The sequence below is a fragment of the Glycine max genome, chromosome 10 (genome assembly GCF_000004515.6).
Source record: "Glycine max cultivar Williams 82 chromosome 10, Glycine_max_v4.0, whole genome shotgun sequence".
NCBI classification, from domain to species: Eukaryota; Viridiplantae; Streptophyta; class Magnoliopsida; order Fabales; family Fabaceae; genus Glycine; species Glycine max.
The window spans coordinates 24,142,847-24,161,589 of NC_038246.2; the positions used below are offsets into that span (position 1 = coordinate 24,142,847).

The 18,743-nt window shown below is 32.1% G+C and overlaps 1 protein-coding gene across 1 annotated transcript; it reads right to left on the bottom strand.

Annotated features, from left to right (window-relative positions):
* Window positions 1–2,011: 2,011 nt before the first annotated feature.
* Window positions 2,012–6,221, bottom strand: LOC100527237 (uncharacterized). The gene is made up of 5 exons (NM_001249891.2): window positions 6,080–6,221; window positions 3,329–3,371; window positions 3,133–3,224; window positions 2,953–3,045; window positions 2,012–2,235 (listed from the first exon to the last, which is right to left on the bottom strand). The coding sequence occupies exons 1-5, from the start codon at window positions 6,152–6,154 to the stop codon at window positions 2,188–2,190; spliced, it is 351 nt and encodes a 116-aa protein (NP_001236820.1). The 5' UTR covers window positions 6,155–6,221; the 3' UTR covers window positions 2,012–2,187.
* Window positions 6,222–18,743: the final 12,522 nt, after the last annotated feature.

Genomic DNA, 18,743 nt, shown 5'->3' on the forward strand with positions numbered 1-18,743 from the left:
GTTTCTTTGTTTCTATTTTATTATTTGAAATTATCTAAATTAAACTAAAGAAAAAGAACTCGACAAAATTATGGAAATGATGTTAAGTGTGTGTATGCTGCCTTTGAGGAATTTTAATGGCATTATTAAGGCTATTGACTACTACTATTTTTTTTTAGAAAAGTTGACTACTACTCTTAGAAAGTTGACACAAAAGTTTTCTCTATCTTAAAACTTTGAAAATATGTATTCATAGAATAAATTTTTGTATAAAAAAGAAAAAGAGAAATAAAATTATTAATGTAATTGAAAGAAAAAATAATAATGTGAAAATTATATAAAAATATTTATTAATAATATAATTTATTTTGTATCTTGAAAAATATGGATCTTCGACACAAATCCAAAACAACTAAATATAGCATTTTTATCAAATTCAAACACAAAATTCCATTCCTATATTTGTTTTCTTAAGCAATAAAGGTTTTTTTTTAAACAGGGGATCAAAGCCCAAAAATATATATTATTAAAACCCACGAGGAAAGAAATTGTAGCTACTTATAGGATAAAATATATAATTAAAATTGAGATGTTTAAAATTTATAAAATACTTTTTATAATTTTAAATTGGTATTTATATTTATGTAATTTTTTCATATTCAATTTCCAAACAATTAAAATCCTCAGCTAAGAAAAGAAACACCACCAAATTACTGAAATGATTAATTTGGTTAAAAGCTTACATTCAAGCTTAATAAAATTTTGATGGTTAAAATATTATGATTCTTTTATTTATTCCAACTTTTAATTGCATTGCTTTTTTGCTATTATATTTAAAGGTATGAATCAAACTTAATAAAATTATAATTTTATTTTTGAAAAGCATCATGAATTTTATTTTTTTTTTTGTCTTGGAATACTCCAGCATAATAATGGGCGTCATCTAAATCTTTTTTAGAATCATATCAAATGTAGCCAATGCATGTATACACAAAAATATTTTTTTTTTTTCAATTTATATTCCTACATTTTAAAAAAATTATACAATCGGAATGTCATCATTATTTTTTTCAAATAGATACTCAAGAAAATTCAAGCACTTGCAAAGGAAAGAGAATTGATGTTGTTTATGATATTATTTTTTTTTATCTAGATACACGGTCTTTGAGAAAGATATTTAAGGAAAACAATTTTATTTTTATCAAAAGAAGTAAATTGTCAAATACCAGTTTGGATTTAAATGGTAAAGAATGACACTACCTAATAGCATGGACAACATTTTAATGCACGGGATAAATATCACAAATTTGGAAGGTAAATTTTAACTGTGGTTTAGTAATTTTGTTTAATATTTTTTAATAAGATATTTCATTATTTATATACTATTTTTTTAATTTAATGTAATGTAGGAGAAACAACACAACCTTTGCTAGAAGATCATGTTATCTTAATTAATCAAGTAGATTTGTATAATTGCCTACTATTATAAAGATGAAAAATATTCCAAATTTGACAAGTGAAATGCAACTACTATTTTTAGCTTAAATACCAATTTAATGAAAACATTAGTTATACAAAATTTATTCTTTTGACAATATAGTTTATATATAGTAAATTATTTACATAAATTTAATGCTAAACAAACAACACAAAATGTCATCAACAATATATTTGAAATAATAAACAACTAATTTTAAAATACATTTTTTTTCAGGTACTTGAGATATTAGAGATGCCTTATAGGAATGTGAATTTTGGAAAACACAAATGCGATATGCCGAGAGAACACAAAAACAATGAAAAGCTAAAAAACCAAGTTTTAGCATCTGTTGCATGCAAGGAAAAATAAAAATAGAAAATCTTCAACCAGCTCAAACTATAAAGGATTTATTTCAAAATAAAAATATGAAGAGCAAGTTATTTTTGGAAACCATTCTTTCATTCAATATGATGTTTTTGTTTACTTTTATTAAATTGATTTTTTTTTTAATGTTTTACTTATTATATGTTTAAACAAATATATGAGCTAAAGTTGGAAGAAATTCGTGTCTATGATCATGTATGAGCTAAACAAAGATCCGACTTCTAAAGATGTAAAACCAATAAAGCTAAAAATATTTAGCATCTCCCAGAACATACTGTATGATGAATATCAACCATAAAACAAAATACACAAGAAAAAGCAACTGTCAATAGCAGCTCATAAACTCAAGAACCCTGCAATTTCATGCTCTGTAGCTGCTCATGCACTGTAGCCTGAAGTAAGCAAAAGAAATATTACTAAATTAGCCATGAGCCACATTCCATACAACAACATTACATAATTTTCAACTAGTAAAGAGGCATATAATAAGTTGAACCAATCTCATTATCATTTTGGATAACCATTGGAAGAGTAATCATGATAAACAAACATTGATGCAAATTCTCACCATCTAGATAGGCTATGAAAATTCAAGCATAGTTTAACACTCTATTTGCTGAAATTTATAACTTATAAGTGAAGCAGTTTTGAAACCATACTGGTTGCGTAAAAGAAATACGCACATTGTTAAATTACTTGTCTTCTTACTTTGGAAAAAAAAATGCAGTTGCACATAAAACTAACTTTAGTTGCCAGGCTAATTTTACCAAGCTAGTCTTTCTATCATGGTTCTTGTCTTAAATTTTCAAGTGATATTAATTTTATTCTTTTTTATAAACACATATAATGCCTAATTTGGACTTCAAGCAACACCTTAAACAATGCACAATATGTTGAACCATATGTTTCTCAAAAGTGTAGCCAAGAAAAAGAAAATTAGGTCTCATTTCTACACGAAATATATAATCCTAATTATTGTATGGCAATATGGTAGAAAACTTCTACACCCATACTGACTCAAATAATACAGACTTATTATTACACAAGCTTCTACCAATTAATCAACATGTATTTTTACAAGAATTGAAAGAAAAAACAACCATACTCACTTTTTCTAACTTCAGATCAGCTTCCTTGAGTGCTCTCAGAAGATGAATAATTCGGTATTGAAGTTTTGCATTTTCTGCAACAAGCATTTGAGCCTGCAAATAAAAAATTATTAGTAAAGAATGTATGATATTCAACTAATAGAGAAATGTAATGTAATATAAGCCATAAATGAGTACAACCTTCTCTTTTTCAGAAATTAACTCTACGTTTGCAACTTCTAACTTTGACTGAAGATCATTAATCACTTTCAAGTTTTCCTCGTTTCCAGTACCTGAGCAAGTCTCATATATATGTAATTTAGGCCCACGATCTCAAGGATAGACTTCAATCTGAAAATACTAATGGTTTTGCTGAGTACCTTAGCATAGCACCTACCTTTTTTACTATTCAAGGCTGCTTCTAGTCTTGATAAGCGCTCCTACAATATAGATATGCTGGTAAGAGAGTTGTAACTTGTAAGAAAACCTTCAGTAATTCAGTCACACAGTTTTAACAAAACTTAACCCGCCCCTTAAAAAAGAGCACAAGAGAGAGAGAAAGCTTTAACAAAGTCTATGAAGAAGTAGTCTCAGATTTTTGGGATACACAGGAAACAGGAACATGTGGACATAAGACAAGTGTCATTCTCTGTGTCAGAGATTGTTAAATTCTTCCAATTCCAACAAGGAAATTTCATTTCAAAATCCTTTTTCTTTTCATTACAAAGGAGCCATGTTTCACAAGTCACAACAGTGCCAAACTTTCATGCAGTTGGTATTGCAGCAAGCCTATGGTCAGAGAATATAGTGGAAGCTCAATTCCATATCTGCACAAGATATAACCAAATGGATGGAAAGCAAAGGAAAAAGAATGTCTGGGGGCAGTCCTTTCCATAATTTTACATATGTTCAGACTCAGAGTCAAATCCACTCTAACCTCAAGCCATACACAGTTTAGTTTTGCATAATCTAGGTTGAATGATGTTATGGTATACATCTAGGCTTATGGGCTGGCCCATTACAAAGGAAGGCCCAAAGAACACTTCGCAGGGAAAACTCACATAAGACAAGGCCCAAGAGGCCAAATCCAAGGCAGGGGAAACTATAAAAGGACCTCTGCCCCATAAATTAGAACAGCTTTTTACACTCTCAGTCACTACGAATAACCAACTCGCTTCAAAGACGATTCTAGCAGGAATTCATTGCTAGTTCTCACATCACACCACCATGTCAAAGATCTCACCGATTGCTATTGAGTTCGATTGAGTTCAGATCACATCAAATGATATAACAATAGAATTTCTTATTAAAAAACTCTTTTTAATACTTGAAATTTCATGCTAGCAGGATCTTGTTTATTGAGAATAGAAGGAATGTTGATATATAACATGAAGGAGGGGGAATCAATTATACTAATATTTTAATTTTTGATAACTTAGTTGTAATCTTTGTAGAATTGTTTCTAGGGATTTTATGCACTTAAGGTAAGTAATTACCGTAAAATTTAATTTACATGAAAACACTATAGATCATCAATGTCCTTGAAAAATGATTACTTATCAGTAAAGTTTAAGGGACCTATAAAAGAGCTATGAGCTATCGATGTGTAATATAGATAAACTTATATTTTTCACTCATGGACATTATTCCAGGGATTTTCCTTGTAATCTAGTGAACTTTTGATCTGAGGTTTCCATCTCTGAAACCCTTAATTTTCATACCCCTATCCTTCAACCCTAATTCTGATTCAAGCTATTGTCCCTGCCCTCCCCCCCTACACCAACCAACTGAAAATAATTAAAGATAAAGAACTAAATTTTTTCTTAAGCTATGGAATCAGAATAGAAAACACCAACCCTGCAGCACTAGTGTATGGAGTAGTGAGACATATATAATGAACCCTCAAAAGACAAGTTCAACAATCATCGCCACATGCATGCAGCAAGGAGGTAATTATAAAAAGTTTCAACCCAATAATTTATATTTACTCTGAAATATTAAACACATGTTTGAGTGTCTTCTAATGAAATATATTACCAACCAATCTCTTTTTTAAACTTTTTGGGCATAATTACCAACTCATTTATGTAAATGCATGTTTGCAAGAGCTTTCTTATTTTCGGAGGAAACAATCATCCTTTTGTTTTCAAAGCTCCCTCAAGAAGCTAAAATACGATTGCTTTCCAAAAGGAACTAAACAAAATGCACACTAAAACCTAGCAAGAGGGAAAAAACATGACGTTAACTTGATCTTAGACTATACTTGAAGCCAAAGCAAAATATAAGGGGTAGAGGGAGTGCTAACAACACACCCTCTACCACACTCCTCATAACACACTTTATTATTGGTTGAAATTCATCGAAAACTACAAAACCATGAGAGGGTCATTTAATAAGACGTGGGACCCATAATATTTTGTAATTTTCAATAAATTTTACCCAGTAAGAGAGTTTGTTTAAAAGAGTGTGGCTGAGCGTGTTGCTACTTGCTAGCATTTCTCATAAGGGGTATAGGGAACCAACAAAAGGATAAATCTCACTTGTTGATTGCTCAAGGAAAAATGCATTATTTTTTATTAAAAAAATAGCTCTCATTCAATTCATAGGAGGGGGGCACAATTGTAAGGCTGAGCAAACACAAATGGCACTCCAATTTCAAACCCCTTCTGTTGTACCAAGAAAATACAACAATTAACTTTCATTAGCTCCAATTTTTCTATCCACCTACTCACGGTAGTCACTAAAAAATAGAAATCACTTCGTTCTTGATAGATAAACTCAACTAAACTTTTAAAAAAAAAAAAAACCTAAACTAATTATTTTTTTTTATGTTTCAAGATGAAAACGGCGAAGAAACTAAACTAACCACTTTTTTCATGTTTGAGGAAGCAAAACGGAGATTTACCCTATAGAACCCATCTATGATCTAACACCTTTTTTTTCAAATTTCTATTAAACAATTGAACTCTGCATACCCTACGAATACGCGTTTGGATGCTTCAATATAAAACGAAAATACGAAGGACACAACCAAGTCACAGATTTCCAATGGCAAATAGATTGAGGAATGACAGGTTTTCAAAAGAAGAAGAAGAAGAAGAAAATGAAAAGAGAGTGACACGATAAGAAAATGACTAGTGAGTTTTACCTCTGCTTCTGAGGCTCTCTGATAGAAAGGCTTTAAGGTGAGTTCGAAGTCGATCGGTTTCGCCCTTTCCGCCATTCTTTTCTTTTCTATCCCACTCAGACGCACGCACCCACGCAACCACTGCCTCGAGTTTGAAACCCTTGCTCCCTTTTTCTCTCAACTCAGGCCAAACTATACCCAAATATGAAATTTTTTTGGTTTAATTAATCGTATTATTATTATTACTATTAGTTATTACTAGCATAAACACACTATTACGTTATATTATTTTTATATTTATAATATTTTTTATTATATATTAAAGTATATATTAATTTTAGTTTAATATATTTTTTAAATATATGTTGAAGTAGTATAAAAGAATACCTAAGTTTAATAATTAGTGAAATAGAGAGTTATCCTAATTATATCTAATTTCTATTTTAAAAGATTTATATTAGAAATTAATGAAAAGGTATATAATTAAAATATAATTGGTATGGATGAAGGAACATATGAAAGAAGATGGTATCAAAAGAAAAATACAAAACAAAATAATCTAGATCTTGAATTTCCACAATTAAAAATGAATCTGAATTTGTAATAAATCATGTATTAAAATAAGATGTACTAAAATACATTGTAATGAGTCATTCTTTGTATTTTTTTTATATGTATTGTCCTTGTATATATTTAAGGTTCTAATGGATTGAACTTCAACATTATATTATACTATGTGATTTCATCTAATCACACTTGGACACCGTATTATGACATTATTACTAGTCTCTTGTGTCTGATCAAATAAAGAATAAAACATATAAGAGTGGATAGTCAATGTTAGACATAAAAATGATTACTCAATATCTAATATAGGGATGGTTACTCAAATTTGTTCACCATCCTAGGAATTATCTTTCCTAAATCAAATACATATATACACACATACCAAAAAATATGTAAAATAAGATGCTAATAATGAAAATTGACCGACAAAGATGGAGGGAAGTTTTTTTTTTTTTCTAATGCAAGTAGGAAGTAAAGCAAATAATGATTTGAAATTGACACATTGACTGAATTAGAGTCCACACAAATGCCCTAAAACAAAAATATTTTCCTTCCCCAATTGAAGCAACTAATATGGAAGGGAAGAGAGAAAAATAAATGGTTATAGGAAGGAGATCTCAAAGCAATTGATTAACGAATATATTTTAAAAAAAATTAGAAAGCACTCGCACAACATTATTAATTTGATACTTTCAATGATTTGGAATCACATATAATTACTGTAAGCGCAAGTGTCCTTCAACAAATTGAAAATCAAAAGATATACATATGGTCCTTGTAAAAATGGAGACCAAAAAGGTGGCTATCAATAGTTGTATCCCCTTTATCTATTGTTATCTATTGTTATAGATATACATATTTTCTTTAAATTTAAAATAAAAAGATGAAAAGTTATAATTTTGGAAAAAATCTGCACCATGCAAACATGTGGATTTATTTTTGAATGATGAGATTGTATGTAGTTAGTAAGTTTTGAAAGGTAAAATAATCCTTGTAAAAATGGAATTCAAAAGTTGTGTCTCATTTATCTATTGGTATCTATTGTTATAGATATACATATTATGTTTAATTTTAAAATAAACAGATGGAAAGTTATAATTTTGGAAAACAAATTGTATCGTGCAAATGTGTAGATTTATTTTTGAACGGTGAGATTGTAGGTCGTTAGTAAGTTTTGAAGGGTAAAATGATCTTTGTAAAAACAGAGACCAAAAGGTCGTTACCAAAAGTTACATCTCTTTTATCTATTATTATTATTATTATTATTATTATTATTTATACTTCAAAATATTTTTTTTAATTGTTACATGTGAGACCACACCATGTTCACATATGGATTTATTTTGGAATGATGAGATTGTATGTAGTTAGTAAGTTTTGAAAGGTAAAATAATCCTTGTAAAAATGGAATTCAAAAGTTGTGTCTCATTTATCTATTGGTATCTATTGTTATAAATATACATATTATGTTTAATTTTAAAATAAAAGATGAAAAGTTATAATTTTGGGAAAAAATTGTATCGTGCAAATGTGTAGATTTATTTTTGAACGGTGAGATTGTAGGTCGTTAGTAAGTTTTGAAGGGTAAAATGCTCTTTATAAAAATAGAGACCAAAAGGTGGTTACCAAAAGTTACATCCCCTTTATCTATTATTATTATCATTATTATTTATACTTCAAAATATTAATTTTTTAATTGTTACATGTGAGACCACACCATGTTCACATATGGATTTATTTTGGAATGATGAGATTGTATGTAGTTAGTAAGTTTTGAAAGGTAAAATAATCCTTGTAAAAATGGAATTCAAAAGTTGTGTTTCATTTATCTATTGGTATCTATTGTTATAGATATACATATTATGTTTAATTTTAAAATAAAAAGATGGAAAGTTATAATTTTGGAAAAAAATTGTATCGTGCAAATATGTAGATTTATTTTTGAACGGTGAGATTGTAGGCCATTAGTAAGTTTTGAAGGGTAAAATGATCTTGTAAAAACAGAGACCAAAAGGTGGTTACCAAAAGTTACATCCCCTTTATCTTTTATTATTATTATTATTATTATTATTATTATTATTATTTATACTTCAAAATATTATTTTTTTAATTGTTACATGTGAGACCACACCATGTTCACATATGAGGGAACAATTCATTTAGCATAAGAAGCCATGTTTGATTCTCATTGTGTGCAAAATTCTCTCATGTCATTGACAATCAGGCATCGCAAGCGGAGTTAGTCTCTAACTAGTGAGCTGAGAAACACTTGTGATCTTTGACTGAGGACAAAAAAGAAACTAAACAAGACATTTAAAAAATATGATGATTATATTCAATCCATTGTTAGTATCACTTTTATGTCGTGTTGGGTGAAAAAAAGAGAAATAGGGGGATGTAAATAAAAATAATTAACATAATTAGTTGAGAAACAAACTAGAAAAAAAAAATATTTGGTTATAGAGAAATAGAAGAGAGATGAGAAGAGAGGTAAAAAGATGAGTACAAAAAGTTGAGAAATAATATAGTGGGTATCATCACTTTTAAAACTATTTCTCTTTTAATTAAATAACTCAATTAATTTCCATCTACTCTCCTTCATCCAATTTCTTCTCCACCAAACCAAAATTTAGGGTGTAATTGGTATTGGAGAAAATATTCACCAGAATATTTATATATGCTTCTTGAGAATAAAAAATTTCACATTTATTTTTAATTAAACTTTCTCATAAACGGTAGGCTAAAATATCCTTTTGGTCCGTTATGTTTTGCTTTTGAAAGGAAGGTCCCTTAGGGCCCATTTGGGGTGGATTTTTAATTTTGAGTTTTGAAATTTTTAAAAATAACAACTACTTTGTAGTTTTAGTGTAAAAAAAACCCAAATTTTAAAATATGATTAGTTTCAAATAAATTCATTTTGAAAGTTTAATATCATATTAAAATTAGTTTAAGAGTATTTTTGTGTGTGATAACGACAACGGTGATGATGATGTCAACAATAATGACAACGATAGAGATATTAGTGATGGTCATGGTGACAGTGGCAGTGGCAGTGGACGTGGCATTGGTTGTGGTGGTGATGCAAATGGTGATGGCAAACAATGGTGACGATGATGGCGATGACAGAAGTGGTATTAGTAGTGGTGGTAACAATGTCAGTGATGTTGGTGGCAGTACTAGTGTGGGGTGGTAGTGGTAGCGGTGTTGGTGATGATGGTGGTGGTGGCTGCAAAATTGGTGATGGTTGTGGTGGCAATAAAGGAGGTAGTATTGTTGGTAATAGTGGCAGTGGTGACAATAACGATGGCGGTGACATTGATGGTAGTGGTGATGGTGATGTCAATGTCGACGATTGTGACAGTGATGATGGTGTTAGTGGTGACGGTGGTGGTTGTTGCAATGACATTGGTGGTGTTTGTCAAACACGTTTTTGTTTTAAAAATTGCATTTCAAGCTCAAAACTCAAACTAACGACCACCCCAAATGGGTCCTTATGTTTTTAGTAATTCTTGTTTTTGTTCTTTAAGTTTGAAACACTACCCAAAATGGTCATTCTGTTAGTTTAATACTAACTAACATCACTAGCATTTTTAATTTTGAAATAATTAAGATTTAAATATGTTTTTGGTCCTTAATATATTATCTAACTTTGTGTTTGATCTTGAATAATTTTTTTTTTTGTTATTGGTCATTAATAAAATAAAACTTTTGTTTTTTATCCTTGTCATTAAGATCTCTCAGTCAAGTATGACATGTTCTTTAAAAATTCAAAAGACAATATTTGACGGTTTTAAGAACTGCCATTATTCATTAAGAATTTTAAATTATAATTTTTTGAATGTTAAAAACTACCGCGTAATCAATTAAAGCGAAAAAAAAGAAATAAATTTAGATAGATATGTAACCCAACAAGCATCAATTAAGTCTTTATTCACCAAGATATGTAAGTAACTCAACAAGCATCAATTAAGTGTACCGACAAACAAAAACAAAAGATTCAACCAAAGAAGGGGGAGGAAACAAAGAAACCAAAACTTAAATTGACTTTTTCCCTTTGGCTTGGACCTTCTTGGCTTAACCAATTGAATATGTTGTGTGTCTACAAGAATGCAAAGGGTTTACTGAGTCACCAATGATAATTTAATAATGGAGGTATGGAGGTAAGCATGGATCTTTCTAAGAGTTAGTGTAGAGGTCAAGCGAAGTGGTGCCAAGTACCAAAGGTCTAGTAGCACTAAGTGTGACCCTATGAGACCATAAAGTTGATGTTGTTGATTTCTATGCTTATTCCTCATATGTTTGATATTGTTTGAATGCCTTATTATATTTGTATCTTGTGGTTTTTTACTTTCCTTGGGAAATGCTTATGTTGTTGACTCATGAAATGTACTATACACCTGTGATGAGAACCTTTGAATTGATATGATGTGAACTTCTTTGATATGCTTATGTATGATCATGTTTCATGGTATGTGTAAAGTAACAGATAACCCGTAGTGAAGTGGAACTCAACCAATGAGAGGTGGGACTGTTAATGTGAAATGTCAGCGGAGTCGTGTGTATTGTGTATGGATCATGCATCATGACATTTGAGCTATTTGAAGGAGGAAATATATGGGAATTTAGCTAGAGGAGGTCGTGAAGGATAGTTTACTTTGGCCTAGAGGGTGATTATACCTAGAGTATAAGCTTCACTTGTCCATGTTGATCCCATGGATTAGAATGTACTAAAAAAGTTGGGTAACCTTGACTAGTCATTGGAGAAATCATTATAGTAAGAGTATGAAAACCAAAGGCATCAATACATTGATAGTGCATCTTATGATCAAAAATGTCCTTCTAGTCTATTTTCAAGGGTTTAGTTTGATACTACATATGTGAAAAGGCACAAAAAACACAAGGAGGGATTGGATTGTAATTTATAAAGAAAAAAACACAAATCTATGAAAAATAAAATCTATTGACTATCAATTTTCACAAAGAAAAACAAGGTTGATAAAACATCGAGAGAAAAATTATATCTGATAGCACAAGAAAACTTTGATCTAAACAAGCACAAAATCAACCCTAGTCAAATTTAAAAGAAGCAATATAAAGATTAGATGCATGTAAGAATTTATACTAGATCATCTCTACTACTGAGACTATGTCTAATTCTTGACAGCCCATCAAGTTCCATTATACGAAGTTATAAGTATTGTTCACGGTCATTTTTTGCTCTTACAAAAGCTTATAACCAAAGTTTTACGGTCCAAGTATTCTTTCTTACTAAGTCATTTTTGTCTCTAACAACAAATCAAAATTTTTGTTAAGGTATAGGTGCACACTGACTATCTATCATCTTACAGATAAATATGCAAATAAAACTCACAATATTTTTCTCTCAAGATTTACGAGGTATTTTAAGAGCTTTACATAACTTATAAATATACAAAAAAAAAGAGCTTAATAGAAAGAAACAATATGTAATTCAGTTTATGTGTGATGCAATCCTACCCCAAAAGGGTATTGGATAGAAGACTCCAAGAGGCTTGGGCTAGAGCTACTAAAGAAGGCCCTAGGATTCTCATGAACCTTAGGGTAGATTTTTGAGCCCATGGGTCAAGGTTGGATCCACTCTTCTTTGTAAATATTAGAATAGGTTTTTCCTTCGTTTGGGCCTTGTATTTTGGCCATTCTAGTAGTATAGGGTTTTAGCCTTGTATTTCGGGGCATTTTGAGTAGTCTTTGTAGTAAGAACTTTTTTTTTGTATTTTCATGTTTTTTGTCATGGGGGTGAGCTTAGCTATTATAAGGGGTGTGTAGCTAAGCTCTAGCTTCTCATCTCAAGGAGGTGAACTTAGCTATTAGAGAGGTGTGTGTAGCTAAGCTTTAGCTTCTTTAGGAATCTTCTTAAGGAAGCTTCTCAAGGAGGTGAGCTTAGTTATGATGTGTAGCTAAGCTCTAGCTTCTCAAGGAAGTTTTCTCAAAGAAGCTTCTCAAGGAAGTTTTCTCAAGAAAGCTTCTAAAGGAAACTACCTAGTCTATAAATAGAAGCATGTGTAACACTTATTGTAACTTTGATGAATGAAAGTCTTATGATATACACTTCAAAGTTCCACTTCTTTCCCTCTTTTATTCCTTCAATTTCGTGCTCCCCCCTTCTCTCTTTCTTTTCCTCCATTAAAGCATCCTCTTCAAGCTTCTTATCCAAGGCAATTCTTGGTGGTGAAGCTCCTTCTTCCTTGGCTTATTCCCTAGTGGATGGTGCCTCCCCTCTCCTCTTCTCCTTTGCCTTCCGCTGCATCTCCATGATGAAAAATCACCATTGAAGGACCTCATTGAAGCTCAAAGATCCAGCCTCCATAGAAGCTCCACAAGCAAGCTTCCATCAAGTGGTATCAGAGCACAAGAGCTTCAAGTAGGTGCTCCTTAAACCTCCATTAATTTTTTTACTTTACCTTCTCTTCCATTGTTGTTTCTTCATTTTTCTCCATGTATCTCTTCACATGTCTTGTGCTAAATGTTGTTAACATGATTCTTTAGAGTTTTCACCAATTAAACTTGCTATAGAAGCTAGATTTGATTTTCTATGGTTCAAATTTCTTGTTCTTGTTCTTGAACCATGAATTGTGTTGAGTTTAGGTTCCTTTGAGTTTTGTCTTGTTATTTTTGTGGCTGAAACCTAAACCATAAAATTCTTACAAAAATATTAAAGTAGAAGAAAACCTCAAAAATCTAGAGTGACTTGTTCACCTATTGTAGTTTTATCATAGAAGTCATGTCTAGTCATGAAACTTGTCACATAAGATTTCTTATGTTGTGCTGAATTTTATTTTCTTGTTTCTTCGTATAACTCATTTGTTCATGAGTGTATGAAATTCTTTTAGCCTATTATTTGATTTGAGTCAAATCTTTTATGTTAATTAGTCCTTAACATGTTCATGCAAAATTCTTAGAGAGTCTTTGATTGTGAACCTTTTTTTCTTGAACTTTTAGGTTTCCTTATGATTGTGTCTATTGTGAATTTGAGTTTTGGTGATTGAATTTCTGGCTGAAATGTTGATCCTAAGTGAATATTGAACTTCTAAAACTATGGTAAACCATCCTAGTGAGTTCAACATACATAGGAAGGTTGAAAGTAAGCCCAATGCAATCAATATGCCATGCTTAAAAAAAAATCGCTGGTGCTGGCAACTTGGACATACAAAGTTGTAAAAATTACTGAGAATTGGTTACTTCGAATTTTGAGCTGAAATTTTTAGTGAATTTTCTAGACATCGGGAAAAAAGTTAGAAAAAAAGAAACAAGTGATTTGGATAAAAGGAAAAAATACGAAAAATCACACAACTTGGCAGGAAAATCAGTATCCAGAAAAAAAAAAAGGTGAAAGGGAAGTGTGCTTGTTGTTTTGGCTCAAAATTTATTCTATAATTGGAAATTTCAATTGAAAATTAGTGTGAAGACAAGTGCCAAAGCTAGAGGTTTTTTGAGTCTTTTTTTTCAGTTTTTTTACTCTACTCTAGAGCCATTCTAAGTTTCTCTTTGAGTCCTAGCTTGCTTCTATGTCCTTTTCATTGCTTTAATTGTTGAATAATCCTTGAAAAATTGTCTTGTTAAAACTCCATTGGTTTAGCTTTCATTTCATTTTTTTTGTTCTTTGGTTATTGCTTGTCTCTTTGTTTCCTTGTTTGTGGGTTGCCATATAGGGAATTGGAAGGAGGATTGGTGACATCCCTTGAAGAATTTGAGTCAAGAAGCAAGGGGCCAACCACCTTAAGAGCTATTGGACTAAGAAGCACTCCAAATTGAGTGAATCACCAAATAGATAACGACCACCAAAGAGATAACGACCACCAAAATTGAGGATGTTTTGTAATTTTTTAATTTGCAATTTACTTACCTTTATTGCTTTCAAGTTTTGTAACAAAAAGGTCTTTCATTGGAAGTGTGTTGGGAGCCTCCAATAAGTTACCAAACTTCCATTTGTGTGTAATAATTTTAGGCAATATTTCCTTAGGATAGTGAGTGTTTTGTTGGGAACCTTGATGTGGTCATCCAAACACTCTTAGGATTCACTTAGTTTACTTTTCTTGCTTACTTTCATAGCTTATTTCCTTTACCTTCCATTGTCAAACCACCTAGATAGCTTGCATTTTACCAATTAGTTTTTTCCCTTATCTTTCACACCTCTTTTAGTGTTTATTTTGGGTAGTTTCAACCATAGTTTCTTTTACCTTTTGTTTTCAAACCTCCAACAAGAAAGAACCACAACTTAGGAACCAACATGAGTCATCATTCATCTAGTGTTAATGGCAATGGTACTAGTCATAAAGACCCTTTATCTAGAATCTTAGATGAGTTGAGTTCCTTCAAGTTATGGAAAGAAAAACAAGAGAGAAAAGAAAAAGGAAAAAAAAGAGTGGAAGAAATAAGTCAAGATGAAAGAAAGAAAATAAGAGAGGAAGAAAGAAGAAAAATAATGAAAGAAATGAAAAGAGAAAAACATGTCTCCTATAGTAGTCATAACTCTTGCAAGAGCCTAAGTGAAGAACTTCGTGACTATTATGAAGGAAGGCATAGGTCACATCTTAGACCTCACTCCCATAGAAGAGAAAAGGAAAGAAAGCCTCAAGAGGCTAACATTAACCTCCCATACTTCCATGGGAATGACAATGTAGAGGCTAACTTAGTTTGGGAAATAAGGGTAGAGCAACAACTTAAAAAGAAGTCTACACCAAAATCTTATGGCTCTCACTCTTATCCAAAGAAAGACCAAGGTCAAGGCATCTTAGGGGTGACACCTTCTAAGCCCAAAGATGATAAGGGGAAGACAATAGAAAAGCAAGCCCCTAAGGCTAGTATGCAAGAGAAGACTAGCTTTATAAAGTGTTTTAAATGTCTTGGAAGATGACACATTACTTCTCAATGCCCCACCATAAAAACCATGATTATGAGGAGCCAAGACATTTATAGTAGCCAAGATGAGGCTACTACGTCACCTTCCTCTAGTGAAAGTGAAGAAGCAAAAGGGGAAGAATCTAGTAAAGAAATCTACCCCCAAGAAGAAGGACAACCTTTAATGGTTAAGGAAGAGTGTAAGGAGGTAAGTGTCTCCTCCAAGAGGTTAGTTAAGAAGGAAAGTCATTTTGAAATAAAGACAAATATTAAAGAAACTTCCCCTCTTAGACAACCTCCACATCTTCTCCTTTGTAAAAAGACACTTGTTAGCACTGCCACACCTCTTGGGCTTGAGGTTATTCCTCAAGTAAATGAGTTGTTGGATGAGGGTTTGGTTCGTAAGAGCTTAAATCCTTGTGCTTTGTTGGTGCCCAAAATAAGTATTATTAGGCACCAAATCCCTACAATAAGTGATATGATGAATTTGTTGAGTGTTGCAACCCTCTTTTGTAAAATCATTCATGCACCCAACGTCTTCATGATTCATGTACATAGGGACTCATTAGGTAGGTTTGTTCTTATTTTTGGTTTTAATACAAACTTAGGTGCTCACATGGGACACCTTAGGTTTGTCGTATTTTTTTGTAGGAATAATCAACATAAAAATACAGAAAAAGGTACGCTTTATTGCATTACATTCCTTAATTTTTTAAATAGTGATCAAGGGGTTCCCACGGATCCTAAGAGAATAAAGGTCATTCCTGATTGGCCCACTCCACCAAGTATAAGGGAAATTTGGGGCTGTCACGACTTAACAAACTTTTACAAAAGGTTTGTCCCATATTTTTCTATACTTGTCGCACCACTCATTGAGTTGGTGAGGAACCATGTTCCCTCATGGGAAGATGTCCATGAAAGGGGTTTTCAGACCTTACCATACTCTAACATACCCAACACCACTAATACATATGTTTTTATTATTTTTACAGGTGTCGAGGGAAGGAGCCTAGAGTATGAAGAACCTCGGGATTTGAGGTCAAATCCTTTCCAAGGTGGAGGGGATGATGCAATCCTACCCCCCAAGGGTATTGGATAGAAGATTCCAAGAGGCTTGGGCTAGAGCTACTAAAGAAGGCCCTAGGGTTCTCATGTTTGTAAATATTAGAATAGGTTTTTCCTTCGTTTGGGCCTTGTATTTTGGCCATTCTAATAGTATAGGGTTTTAACCTTGTATTTCGAGGCATTTTGAGTAGTCTTTGTAGTAAGGACTTTTTTTTTGTATTTTCATGTTTTTTGTCATGGGGTGAGCTTAGCTATTATAGGGGGTGTGTAGCTAAGCTCCAGTTTCTCATCTCAAGGAGGTGAACTTAGCTATTAGAGAGGTGTGTGTAGCTAAGCTTTAGCTTCTTTAGGAATCTTTTCAAGGAGGTGAGCTTAGTTATGATGTGTAGCTAAGCTCTAGCTTCTCAAGGAAGTTTTCTCAAAGAAACTTCTCAAGGAAGTTTTCTCAAGAAAGCTTCTAAAGGAAGTTACCTAGTCTATAAATAGAAGCATGTGTAACACTTATTGTAACTTTGATGAATGAAAGTCTTATGAGATACACTTCAAAGTTCCACTTCTTTCCCTCTTTTATTCCTTCAATTTCGTGTTCCCCCTTTCTCTCTTTCTTTTCCTTCATTAAAGCATCCTCTTCAAGCTTCTTATCCAAGGCAATTCTTGGTGGTGAAGCTCCTTCTTCCTTGGCTTATTCCCTAGTGGATGGTGTCTCCCCTGTCCTCTTCTCCTTTGCCTTCCGCTGCATCTCCATGGTGAAAAATCACCATTGAAGGACCTCATTGAAGCTCAAAGATCCAGCCTCCATAGAAGCTCCACAAGCAAGCTTCCATCAGTGTGTGTATGGAATTGTTCAAATCTTCTCGTATTTATAGTCTTAACAACAAGTAATTGTCATCTCTAAATAGTTTTCAACTTCGTTTGTTCTTGTGTCTGTTGCAAGTGTCAGTTGGAGCAATTAATACGAGTCAACTCTAAGCTAATAAAGGACTTTGCTTATCTTCCTTGAGCAACACTCCTATAATTGGCTTCAGTAGTCACACCAACTTTTGCGCAAAGTGGGTTTGTCCACAACAATGGCGCTCCTTCTTAGGTGAAGAGAGAGTTTGATTTGAAAGTTCTCTTACTTTTCTTCACTTTAACAAATCCTTGAAAGAATATGCAAACAACCCTGCAAATAGGATCACAAAAGCAAAGTATTAAGTCAGTCTTAAATGCTTCTAGAGCCTAACATTTGCATGTTATTGCCTGTTTTATCAGACGCAGATACACCGCTTCTGTCTATTAGCATATAAGATATAACTTTTTAAACTTGATATTTATTTGCATCTAATCAAAATTATTGAGGTTCATGATTTTGTCTTATGACTCAACAATCTTTCTCTTTTTAATGATGTCAAACAAATATAAGTTAAAAAGATGCAGCATAAATAGAGCATGAGAAAGAAATATCAGAGCATATGAATATTAGATAATACATGAAAGATGCAAAGTATTAGAGCACATAACATGAGGATAAAGAGGAAAAAGTCTTTAGTGAAAGTCTAAAGGCAACTTATTTTATTCACAAAAGATTTTTACATCAAGGTGATGTTTTGATGAGTACAAGAATAAATATCAGAAAAAGCATAAACACTTCCCATAAGTTAAATGCCTTCAATCTTCCGTTTACTCCCCCTCTGATGAACGCCTATTTTGGTTCTTTTTTGTTTAGATCTTCTTCTTACTTCTAATCAAAAGCAAATGCATATTTAAGTTCTTAGTCCCCCTTTTTGGATGGAAATCATCATAAGCTTTAAAGATTAAAGAATCTCGACAAAAGAGTTTGTATCTGAATCAGAATCAGAGCTAGATTTTGGGTTGCGTCTTGGAGATGCAACACCAGTAACCTTCTTATAGAAGAAATCTACAATAATCTTTTGCTTCGTAGCCTCTTCTTCAGCAGCTTTGCGATCTGGAAGTGCTTGCTTTAAATTAGTCCTTGTGGCCATCAACTCTTTCTTGAGAAGTTCAAGCTCTTCACTGAATGGAGGAGACTCATATGGTTGAATGATTAAAATTTGTATTTTTTTCATGCATTAATAAAGGTAATATAGAGACTAAAATTTGTTTTTTTTTTTCATGCAGATACTACTTCGTGAAGCAATATTACTTATAAGAACTAATTCCTAAAGTAGTTCAATTA

Excerpts from the sequence above, each read along its gene's own strand:
- LOC100527237 (NM_001249891.2), bottom strand. The coding sequence starts at position 6,154 with ATGGCGGAAAGGGCGAAACCGATCGACTTCGAACTCACCTTAAAGCCT. Across the intron at positions 3,372-6,079 it reads AGAGAGCCTCAGAAGCAGAG|GAGCGCTTATCAAGACTAGA; the intron begins GTAAAACTCACT and ends TCTATATTGTAG. Across the intron at positions 2,236-2,952 it reads CTGATCTGAAGTTAGAAAAA|GCTACAGTGCATGAGCAGCT; the intron begins GTGAGTATGGTT and ends TGCTTACTTCAG.